This window comes from Lissotriton helveticus, chromosome 1_1 (genome assembly GCF_964261635.1).
Source record: "Lissotriton helveticus chromosome 1_1, aLisHel1.1, whole genome shotgun sequence".
NCBI classification, from domain to species: domain Eukaryota; kingdom Metazoa; phylum Chordata; class Amphibia; order Caudata; family Salamandridae; genus Lissotriton; species Lissotriton helveticus.
The window spans coordinates 831,086,545-831,098,874 of record NC_136057.1 but is presented as its reverse complement, the minus strand read 5'-3'; the positions used below and the strand labels follow the sequence as shown (position 1 = coordinate 831,098,874).

At 49.4% G+C, this 12,330-nt stretch overlaps 2 protein-coding genes across 3 annotated transcripts in view; one reads left to right on the top strand and one right to left on the bottom strand.

The window, feature by feature from the left end:
* The window catches only part of WASHC4 (WASH complex subunit 4), a 1,268,393-nt gene that overhangs the window by 593,020 nt on the left and 663,043 nt on the right, over positions 1–12,330 (top strand). The window lies entirely within an intron of this gene.
* Positions 347–6,063, bottom strand: LOC144770924 (uncharacterized). Its single transcript, XM_078655748.1, has 2 exons — positions 5,218–6,063; positions 347–1,655 (listed from the first exon to the last, which is right to left on the bottom strand). Exons 1-2 carry the CDS (start codon positions 6,044–6,046, stop codon positions 1,006–1,008), a joined length of 1,479 nt encoding a protein of 492 aa, XP_078511874.1. The 5' UTR covers positions 6,047–6,063; the 3' UTR covers positions 347–1,005.

Here is a 12,330-nt window from a genome sequence, read left to right as displayed (position 1 = left end):
ACTATCTAAGTAAGTGCCATATGGACGGCCGCCTGTGCCCTGCTAAAGAAGAACACAGCTGCAGGCTGCAGTGTTATGCGCCCGTTTTACTTCTTCCTATTCAGCAATGTCGGTGGTCGGTTGGAATTTCATTCTGCAAGGGTTTCTGATCGGGTTGGCTGTTGCAACTTCGAAGGGATTCCGGATCGCGCAAGAAAACATTGTCCACACCTTCTTTTAGGAGCAAGAAAGGCCACTTTTATTTTAGGACAGGTGCATCATCAATATCATAAACATATTCATTATTTATTTATTATTTACATAATTCAACTCTACAGTGAGCCTACGAAACCTAAATCCCAAAACCCCGAACAAACTCCTGCCTACTAACCCTAGCCTACCCAACGCTACCCTTCAGGATGGCCAACCCGCTCCAGGCTGCCCACCCCCACTAACAAAAACCCGCCTACAAAAGAACAAAGGCACCCATCCTAACAGTGGCAAACCTACCTAAACTAAACAGTGCCTAGAGCACCGCAAAATAACAAGCCCAGAAATAAATAAAGAAAAAGAAAAAAGAGGGAGGGTGGGTGGGGCAAAACAACCTCCCTTCACGCCTCCCGCCACGCAGTTAATAATCCCCGCCTGACTTCCCCTTTTCCCTCTGCGCTAATCAGCCACCTGTTATGTTCCTCGCGCGAACCTGCCCAGGGAGAGACCGGCTCGCGCCTGGCTCTCCCTGGGTCCCCCCTCGCGCAAGAAAACATTGTCCACACCTTCTTTTAGGAGCAAGAAAGGCCACTTTTATTTTAGGACAGGTGCATCATCAATATCATAAACATATTCATTATTTATTTATTATTTACATAATTCAACTCTACAGTGAGCCTACGAAACCTAAATCCCAAAACCCCGAACAAACTCCTGCCTACTAACCCTAGCCTACCCAACGCTACCCTTCAGGATGGCCAACCCGCTCCAGGCTGCCCACCCCCACTAACAAAAACCCGCCACCCAGGAAAACCTTTAGCGTTTTCCTGCCCCACCTAAAGGAAAGGAAGGAGCACACCACAACTGTACTTGAAGAACCTTGCTAATCAAGTCCCTGAGTTCAAGGAGGTAAAAAGAGAGGCCCAAAGCTGAGAGATGCACACCGTCCTCACAAAATAAATGATGTTCAGATACTTGTAAATGATAATGGTTCAAACTGTATATCCCCCAATGTTGACAAAAAAGGCGCATTGTCCTGTTCACTTTCCGTCTAGCCTTTTCCAGGGCAGAATGGGTCCGTGCCCCACGCCAGTGCAAACGGGGCACAAACTCAGTCCATATGAGCATGGTGCTCTCCCATGTGGTTCGGATGATTTCCAGGTCCTGCTTCATTAATTTTAACAAGGTCAGCCCAGAGAGAGAAACCAAGTCATTCTCTCCCAAATGTAGCACCAGGAGATCCGGAGGGCCCCCCAAACACTGCGAAACCAAAGCAGCCAAGGCGGGAAAAAGCCCACCCCAGCGCATTCCCCCTGTTCCATGCCATGAGACTTCATGTGTCATACTGTTCAGACCAAGCGATCTCCCACAAAGCTGGCTGGCAGCGGCTAAAGCTGCTCTTTTAATGAAAGAGTGCCCCAGTATCCACACCCTCCTTTTGCATCCGGCGACTGATAGCCAGGGACCTAGGAGAGAAAGAAATGTTAGACCAGCCAAAAATGCACTATTTCCTCACATACTTTTCACAACACTTGGAACGCCAACGACCAATGCGTCTGATCTGGGACCAGTCCCACCCCAGGCGGGCGGCCTCCGTCGCCGCACCAATTCTGAAGGAATGGGTACCAAACTGAACAGGGTCCTTCCCCAAACGCAGCAAGACCTTGCGTAATACAGCCAACAATTGAGATGCAACTATGGGACTACCATCCGCATGACAAAATATGGACCCCTGGAGAAAATGCGGAGAGGACACAAACACTTCCCATTCCCCAACCGGGCAACATGCAGAGACCCCACTCCTACCAAGGAACACCCACTTACCCCTCCCCATCTGGTCGGTTTTTGATGCCCGCAGCCAAAGTCGCACTCTGTCACTTTCCAACACCACCTCACCGCTGGTCATACCTACCCTGCCCCGCAACCCCAGCAACTCTGATGCCCGAAATGCCCCAAAGAACAACCACACAAAACACAAACGAAATTTGGCACACTCAAAAGCATCATGACAACACACCTCCAGTTCCAGCAACATCAACTGGAGCAATTCAAACGTCACAGGCTGCCGGAGCTGCTGACCCCCAGCCCGGAGCCTGGCCAAACCTTTCAACAATTTACGAACCAACACCCCCCCAACCGGATCCCTCCCCCACCAAAGCTGTCCATAAAAAGAAACCCCAGCCAATTTACCCGAAATGGTATTGGGCGACAGGCCTTTGTCCGCCAGCTGTAAAACAAACTGCAAGATGCATTGTTCATCAGACCAACCAGCCCTGAACGGCCCCATCGAAACCTTACAAAACTGCAGAAACTCAGACCAGGCTTTCACATAACCCCGCCTGGTGGATTCAGCCACAGAATTTTCCACCAAGTGGTGAACCCTCAATCCCCCAGGTCCCATACGTACTGTGGGATCGCTGTTGGTGCCAGGTCCGCCCCAGGAGCTAACTTGCGGAACTCGGACCACTGAAAGCGAGACAAAGAGTCAGCGATGCAATTAGAAGTACCAGGAACATGCCGCGCTTTAAAGACAATATTCAGTTGCAGACACCGCAGCATGAATGCGCGCAGGAGCCGCAAAACCCGCAAATCGCGAGCCTTTTGGTGATTGACAAGGTGTACTACAGCCAAATTGTCCACGTGAAACAAGACGGAACGATTCTGAAACTCATCCCCCCATAGGTGCAAAGCAACCAGCAGCGGGAAGAGCTCCAGAAACGCAATGCTGCGACCCTGATCCTTCCAGTGCGCCGGCCAGCCGGCCGCGCACCATCGACCTTCCCAAAATATTCCGAATCCGTGAGCCCCTGACGCATCAGTGAACAACTGTACTTGCCACACCATGTCCTCATCCGCAAAAAACAAGGACACGCCATTAAAGTCTTGCAGAAAACGAAGCCAGACAGTCAAATCGGCACGCACAGCGGTGGTAATGCGCACCCTATGATGGGGAAGGCTTGCTCCGGACATGGACAGACCCAGACGTCTGCAGAACGTCCTGCCCGCCCGAACAACCCGGCAAGCAAAATTGAGATAACCCAACAACTTCTGAACAGTTTTCAAAACCACTTTCCGCTCCCCCAACACCAGATGTATGAAAGCAGACATTTCCTTCACTTTAGCCACAGGCAGTCTCGCCATCATAGACAGAGTATCAATTTCGATCCCCAAAAAAGTCAGGGACGTACAGGGACCCTCTGTCTTGTCCGGCGCCAAGGGGACACCCAATTCCTCCGCTAGAGCCTGAAAGATGTTCAAAGCCGACTGACACTGCCCAGAGCAACCCTCCCCAATGAAAAGAAAATCATCAAGGTAATGACAGACCAACGCGTGGCCACTAACAAAAGTGAATCGCCACTGTAGGAAGGTACTGAAAGTTTCAAACAGGGAGCATGACACTGAACAGCCCATGGGCAACACCCGATCCACGTAGAAACTACCATCAAAATGCATTCCTAACAGACTGAAATCCCAAGGGTGAATGGGCAATAGCCGGAAAGCCGACTGAATGTCGCTCTTCGCCAGCAAAGCCCCAACACCAGCCGTGCGCACGAGCCGCAAGGCATCGTCCACCGAAGCATAATTGACAGTTGAGTCAGCTGGATCAATAAAGTCATTGATTGATGAACCCTCGGGCCAGGACAGGTGATGGATAAGACGAAACTCCCCTTCCGCCTTCTTGGGCACCACACCCAGGGGTGATACAATCAAGTCAGGCAGGGGACAATCCACAAAAGGACCAGCAATCCTACCAGCCGCAAGCTCTGCATCCAGTTTCTTCCGCACCACATGTGGACTCTCCTTCGCAGACTTCAAATTGTCCGACCACCTGCCCACCCTGGGTCCCTGATACCCAATCCGAAACCCAATTTTGAAACCCCAAGACAAAATCTTAGCGGCCTCAAAATCCGGATAATCCACCAGCCAGAGATCGAGAACCTCCTGCCTAATAGGAGTAGGGGCCCTTGTAAACAGACTGATGTTGCTGCCCCCTGCCTCCAGAACCCCGTCCCTGATCACCCCATCTCTGGCCGGGAAAACACTGGGTGAGGGCATGCTTCCCTCCACACTGCGAACACTCATGTTTATACCTGCAAGCGGGTCTGTTACAGGAACCCCTGTTAAAATGCCAGCAAGTGCCGGAAGCGGCTGATTGACCTCTGCCCCAAACCCCCGCCCCAGATTGAGCGGGGCGAGCTGAAAAGGGCCGATAAAACACAGGCTGCCCGCTAGCTGTGTGGGTCGTAGCAGGAGGGTTTGCCGATGCCATCCATTGCAACCATAACTCAGAGTCAACCGTACCCCACGAACGCTCAGGGAAAGCGGCCATGCGCGCCCTAAATTCGTCATCGTAGGACAACCAAGCAAAGCCGCCAAAATAACTGTGAGCCTTGCGGATGACATCTGCATATTTAAACATGTCTATTGCTTTCTCAGGATGACGTTGACAATAAACGCTGGCATAAATGAGAAAGGCCGAAGTCCAGTTCTCTATAGACCTCGGAACACGAGGCCTCCGAGCCAATTCTAATTCCTCCTCTTTCGACCCTTCTTTTGCCTGGACATCCCTGTGGAGAAGTCGAAAAACATCCACAAAAGCCCCAGACCAGATCAGAGTCTTCGTTTTTTCGGACAAATGGGACCCCAAGGGCATCCCCACCCCAGAATAAGGCAACTTTTTCGGTAGGATACTATCCTCCGCTACCCGAGTGGCAGCCACCCCGCCATCCCCCGATATAGAAACTTCTTTTGCCACTTGTACAGTAGAAACATTCGAAATTACGGGCCGCTCAAGCCTCGGTGCCAGAGCGACTCGCTCAACCACAACCCCATCACCCGTACCACAAGATCTCGTACTCTTAACAGGGAGACTCTCCCTAGGTTGCACATTTGAAATTACGGGCCGCTCAAGCCTCGGTGCCAGAGCGACTCGCTCAACCACAACCCCATCACCCGTACCAACAGATCTTGTACTCTTAACCGGGAGACTCTCCCTAGGTTGCCACACTGACCACCACCCATTCTTACCTCTTGGTAACTGCTCCGACTGCTGGGCGACGGCCCCACGATCCCGCTGAGAAGGTCCAGACCACACTGCCCCTCGTACACCCGCAAGGTCCGCTCGAGACTCCTGCAAAACACGAGAAACAGCGGGTTGCCCTAACCCACCCCCCTGGGCCCGTGCTGCCAAAAACCCAACATCTGTCTCTCTCAATTCCCCTTCTTCCAAATCATCATCACGAAAACTCCCACAGAAAGCTTCATCAGAAAATGCAACCTGTTCACTCCCACTGGGCATAGCCCCATCACCAATACCCCCATCATAAAATTGCCAGTCGATGTTTTGAAAGCTATGTGCACTGAAAGCTGTAGAAGAGCCGTCCGCTCCAGACAGCCCCCCTGTAAGCCCACCACTGGAAACAGCCGTGTGGACAGTTCCCGGGCCCGTAGAAACAGCCAACAGCCGCCCAGCCGAAGGCGCAGAGTGAAAACTGCGGCCGCTCGAGCCAGACGAGGAAACAGCCCCTAAAACATCACCCCCAACATGAGAACCGCACTCACCCCCCGACGCCAGCCCTAATCCACCCACCGACCCAGCCTCAGGACCACCCAGAAGCCCACCCGGGCGGCCCCTGGGGACCGGGAACAGAGACTGACCAGTGGCCGGGGGCGCCCCTTTGCGCAGCATGCCCTTGCCCCCCAAGGTCATGGACTTAGGGGTGGGGGGGGGCCGGGGGCAAGGAGCACCAGTTACAACAGCCTCAGGGGCCGTGGGATGCGGCGTGGCATGTGTAGCACCCACCTGGACCACAGCAGGAGCCGGGGGCGGGGCCTCAGGGGGGGGGCGCAAAGGCATCGCAACCCGGGAGTGCCCAGCATCAATGAGAACCGAGTGAGGGGGGCCAACAACGTGAGGGGGGGCAGAGACAGGCCCCGACACGGCCGGTGAGAGCAGGTAACACTGCCCATTGATCCATAAACATGGAGGGCCCCCAGCCGGCAAAGGCGGCACAGAGGACAGGGGGGCAAGAGACACCACAGCAGTGGGGGGGGCGTGCGCGCGCCCCTGCGGCTCTGCGCTGCGCCCTCGCTTGGGCCTGGGCCCCGCCTGCTGCTTCCCCGACGACCCAGCAGCGAGACCGCCTGGACGCGGTGTCAAGCGCCCCGCAGAACGCCCCCGCCTCCCCCCGGGCGCCCCTCGTGAACAAGCAGGTAAAAAAGGGGCTTCACATACCTGCTGGAGGGCGCCCGGGTCACACGGCGGGGGTCCTGCCTCCTCGGCCTGCAGAACAAGCCCAGGCCCATCGGCCGGCATGGCCGCCTCGCCGTCGTCGTCGTCCTCAGGGCCCGGCGACAGACACGCCTCCACCGCCCTGGCGACGCCCTCCGCAGCTTTGCGAGGGGGGCGGGACAAGCCGACCCACGCCTCCTCCGGGACGCCGGGCATCAACAAATCCTCCCGCCCTGCTGCACAGAGGAGTTGAACCGCCCGCCTAACCTCCGCCGCTTCTTCCATGACCCAGGTACCGCGCAAAACAACCTCCCTTCACGCCTCCCGCCACGCAGTTAATAATCCCCGCCTGACTTCCCCTTTTCCCTCTGCGCTAATCAGCCACCTGTTATGTTCCTCGCGCGAACCTGCCCAGGGAGAGACCGGCTCGCGCCTGGCTCTCCCTGGGTCCCCCCCTTCTGCAAACTAACTTCGAGCTGAGTTTCGTGTGGTACGATCGGGGGCGTAGGGTTTTATTTATTGGACTATTCTTATTGTAATCGACTGTGAATCCTGTCTGCAATAGAACAAACAGAACGTTCCAAGTTTTTTAAAACGTTGGACGTGCGAATTTTGTTTATAACAGTGCCATTTTGTAAATGTTTATGTATGCATTGCGTTTTCCATCTCATAAGACCAATGCAACCCTGCTGACAGTCTGCACCAAAATGTAATGTATTTATTTTTTTCCATGTGCCCTGTTTTGCTGGCTGTGTTTTTTTTCCTTGGTTGTTTTCTTTCCTTTCGCCCCCTCTCCTGTGGGAACCTCCTTTGAACTGATAACATGCCAGCGCATTTCCCCGTCCTTCCCCTCCCCTTTCCCGTTCCCCGGGTTCGATTATTGTCAAAGTTTTTCTGAAATGTCTTGGTTCCATTCAGAGGAGCAAACGTGTCCTACAAGTTCTGCCTTGCAACAGGAAAGTTAACTGTCGAAGGAGCAAGCAGTGTCTGAGTCCCCGTCCGGGTCTATTCTCTTCATATAAATTATATACCTCATTTTTGATCTTGCTGGTTGAAACCCTCTCGCAATCGACTAAAATTCTGCTAAACATCAGCAGACAGGAAAGTCGTTAGCAGCAGCTCGCAGACCGTGATATGTGAGATGTGCTAATTGCTAGGTGATGGGGTTTGAGTGTAGGGGATGGCGGCTGTTAGGGCAGAGATAAAGTTCTGTGGAGTGCGCCTGTGCTCTTTGCTTGCCGGCTTCCCCTTTTATTTGCTGTGTTTACTTTACGGCAGCTCTTACCCCTGAGGCAGTCGATCCATTCACAGCCCCCTGACCCTGCTTGTTGTCCAAACACAGCTCCGTAGTGCTTCATTCGCTTTGTTTTATGTCTTCTGCCCAGTAACATAAACATTTGCTCTTTGCTCAAGATTTTTTTAATGAATCTGATTCCCTTAAGTCACCACAAGTGAAACTATCTCTGGCTGGCAGATCTTCGTTTATTTGAGAAGCCGAGAGGACCACGATACAGCGTGCATGCAGGCAGGGCAGGATGTGTTTTAATGAAATACCCAGGATTACCGCACACCTGCGGCTAATAATGTGTACTCATTTGAAATTGTTTCTATGGGTCTCCGTTGTGCCCCAAATCAATCACTCCTAAAATAATTTTGTGTCCAGTAAGTGTGGTTTGTAAGTAGTTCTTGAATGACTCTTCATTTGGCTCAGAAACTGCCTAGCACCAAATTGCCTGTTGAGATTAATGTTTCCAGTGACTCTACTGAGACCCTGGCGCAGCATCATCCCATCCACAGTGCTGTTACAGTGGAGAAGGCTAAACCTGATTAAATACACCCGAGTGCCTATCACGTGATAGTGCAAGAACTACAAATTAAGTAAACCGTGAAAACATACTACTGGCATACATCCCTCAAAATTGTACGTCTAGTATTAAAATCCGTCACAAATTTAATCTTGTTGCATAGTGGGTAACTAAACAGCATTTAAAAAAATAATTACAACAAAATTTAAGTTATTTACAATGATTTGCAATCGAGGCACACAACTCAGTGCTGATGAGCAACAGTTAGGCGCTTGAGCCCCATTTCCGACTGTCGCCCATTACCAAAGCTCTTGTTCACTATAAAAAATATGGGCGGTGTGAACAGCACTGTGTAAATAGTGCAGTGACAGGTATACATATCCAAAGTGAAGCAAAACAAAGCAAAGGCTGAAGAATATTGCACACTGCTGACAGCGTCAGTTGATAATAATACTTTTATGGAACACATATCATGTACGCTCAAATATTTATGGCTAAAATATTTTGCACTGTTTGCACAATATATTTGTGATGTTTACACTTACCTATTTGAAATTAAAATGTACAAATGGACATTTAGTCAATTACCATTAAAAGTTTTACTTTTTTGCTAAGATATTCTTGTAATCTTTTATGCAAACAAATTTAAATACTGCATAAATAATTTTAACAACAAATACTTTATATGTAGCTTTTTATGTACATAAGAAAACTATAGCATAAAGCAAAAAACATTGCCATTTACAATAATAATAGCTCAAACTTAAATAATGCGAGACCTATTGCATTGCAAATGCTTGTTCTCATCCCCAGCCGGCTCCATAACTATCACTACACTGCCTCTATCTCCTCCTGGCCATTTTCAGTGACACTCGCAATAAAGCATGACTAGATATCTCTGGGAACTGGCAATAGATTATGATTCAGAAAAAGTGTAATGTATGGGTGAACTGGTGTTCTATCAGTAATGAATATGTGTCCTTATGCATCCATCAAGTGTTGAAATACATCCAGCCTTCCTACTTCAGAGCAGCCATGATGTTAGATGTTTCCTATTGACTAACTTAATGCGTTAGATTGTTTTCTGTGAAACTGAATTTTGCTGTCAAATGCTGGACCTGATTTTTCCCACCTCACTCAGCTCAGCAACACATTAAGGGAACTGCACACAGATTCATTGTACAGCTTAGTCCTACACTGCCAACATCTGCTCTAGGCACCTCCCTCCATAAAATGGACCTGATGTTTCCCACCTCATTCAGCTCAGCAACACATTAAGGGAACTGCACACAGATTCATTGTACAGCTTACTCCTACACTGCCAATATCTGCTCTAGGCACCTCCCTCCACAACATAGTTGCAGTGTGAGTTTTGAGGTGCAGCACTGATGCAGGGCTTGTCTGCTTCCTTATACAAGTGCTGTTACATGGTGGCATCAGTTCTAATGCTGCTTAACCTCTCACTCCATTTGATGCTTGAGACAACGATTGTAACAAATCAACTGAATGCGGTATACAATAACATTTTTGCATTGGGTAGTAAAAAAGAAAAGGGGGGAGGGATTGAAGGCTGGGGTTACCAAAGGATGCAAAGAGATTAAGCATAAAGAGGAGGCAGGCATCATATTTCTTGTTGATCGGATCAGACTCATCTACCTCTGTCTCAGTACCTTACTGGGGTATGTCCCAGATTGGTAGTTGGGAAGGATGGTGTTTCTTTTGATTTTATCATGGAATTGGTTGATTGCAAAGTTTTATTTAGTCTTACATAGGAATTGCACATGTGTAATGGGACTGTAGTTTGGCAGCTCCTTGGGTGCCTATTTTTTGCTTCTTCACAGGAGGGTCTGATTTGTTTTATATCAAGATATTTTAGAAGTGCTGCAACTCCTGATCTGTCCAACGTCTTGGAAGAAGCATGTTGTGTCTAAGGCCTTTTCTTGGGGGTCTTGGGGCAGTCAGAGGTTCCCGGGCAATAGTTAGCGTGGGCATTGTCTTTTACCATTGGTGTCTTAGAGCTGTATGCAAGGAAATCCCTATTTTTGTATGGTCACAAGGACCTTTGCCTGTGCTGCTGGTTTTTCGAACTAAGAGTGCCCTGAGGTCTGCTAACCAGACCTCCATGCCAGTGCCCTGACCCCAAAAATGTAATGTTGCATTGGCTATACCCAATTTGCATAGGCGAACTTATCTGTAAGTCTCTAGTATATGGTACCCAGTGCCTGTAAGTTTGAGAGTCCCTTCACCCACCCCCAAGGGATTGCAGCACTCTTGTTCCACCCTAGTTGTGACAGGAGTAATACGAGTTTCCCAGTAGGCCATTGCAGACTGGAAGGGCATTTTCAAACTGCTAACCCGACTTCCCCATTTGAAAGCCATGGCAAAGGTAATTGTCGCCCTGAAAGATGTGTAAGTCACCCCTATGTTAGGCCTACTGAGCTCCAAGGCAGGGTGCAGCATATTTCATGGGCAGAACATTTATTTAACATGTTCTGACGCTAATAACATGAAACAGTCGTTTTTACTGTAGAACGATTTGGTCGCCTCGTTGGGGAGTGCACAGTTACATGCTGACTCCTTAGCTGTGCTAACTCCTTAACGGTGTGACCAAAGGTGTTACTCCAAGGTAAGAAACAACATGCTAACATTAAGCCCAACTTGGTTCTGATGGAGCAGCTTTCTGCCTACCTGGGGAAACATACTAACGGCTCCCTGTAAAGGAGACAATAGGGGACTGCATTGGAAAGAGTTGTTGCCTCCCTCCTGCAGGAAACCACACAGTTGTTGGCCCAAAAGGCTACAAGGCTGATGCCGCCTTTGAAGCACAATTGATGAACACTCAGGAAAGGGGCAGCCCTATTGTGTAGGCAGATTAGCTGGCACTCTGGAATTAGAGGGGAAGCCTGTAGTCAAGCTGTTTTTTCAGGGGCATATAGCCCGTTGGTAGCCACTCCTATGGGTTGGACTATGGAGCTCTGGATGCCGAGACAGGGGGTCTGCTATCTTGGTAGTATTGCATCCTAAGATAGCCAGATGACACACTTCCTAGGAAATGGTCATCAGGAGGGAGGGAACCTGGTAGACCATTGGCATGAGAGCATTGTTATGTTATGTTAAAAATATTTACAGAGCACACATACACCAAATGGTTTCTTGGTGCTAAATATAGGAATAGCTTGCTGCTCGTTAAGTCATTCGTACACCTGGGAAAACAACCAAGTTTTTAAGAGTCTCCTGAATAGAAGTAGAGGATAGGATGTTAAAGAGGAGAGAGGTCCAAAAATGAGGGTCCAAAACTTCAAATCTAGAAACACCTAGTCTCTTCGGTTTGTAGGTGGGGATAACCAGGAGGTGCCGTTGGGATGACATCAAGTTGCGGGTGGGACCATACCTCTGGATACGAGTAGAAACAAATTCCGGGCAAGTGTTGTGAAAAGATTTAAAGGCGAAATATCCAATTTTAAATGCACAGCGTTGTGTTACTGGTAGCCAGTGTAGCTTCCTCATTGAGAAGTGGCATGTTACCATCTCGGCTGATGATAAATCAGGCTAGCTGCCTAATTTTGCACTAACTGTAATCTTTTTAAGTACATTGGGTGGCCGAAATACAGTGAATTGTCAAAATCAATTTTAGAGATAACCAGTAAAATTAGTAGATTCTTCACTATGGAAGCCCTTATTCAGGTTGTTTTATCTCTGATCTCCCGAAGCTGGAAAATGCAGATAGAGAGTACCGTCCTACTATTGATTGTGACAACGAGACTATTGGCTGAGGAGGATGGTAGTGGAGATGTTCCCAACTCAGTAGGCCAAAAGTTTTCCAGGGATTTCGAGAGCCACCAACAAATATCAGTTCTGTTTTGTCAGTATTCAACTTTAGGTGATTACCGTTCATCGTGTTACTTATACGTAACATAGTTGTCTGTTAATTCAGGTTGGAGTTAGGGGTGTTGTCGATGGTGAAGATCAATTGCCAGTCATCTGCATAATTAAAGGTGCACACATTTCTTTATCCTAAAGACTGGATTAATGAGAGAAGGTGGAAATTGAACGGGTGCTGGGACAGAGAAGATCCCTGCAGCAAGTGTCATCTTGACATTGGGA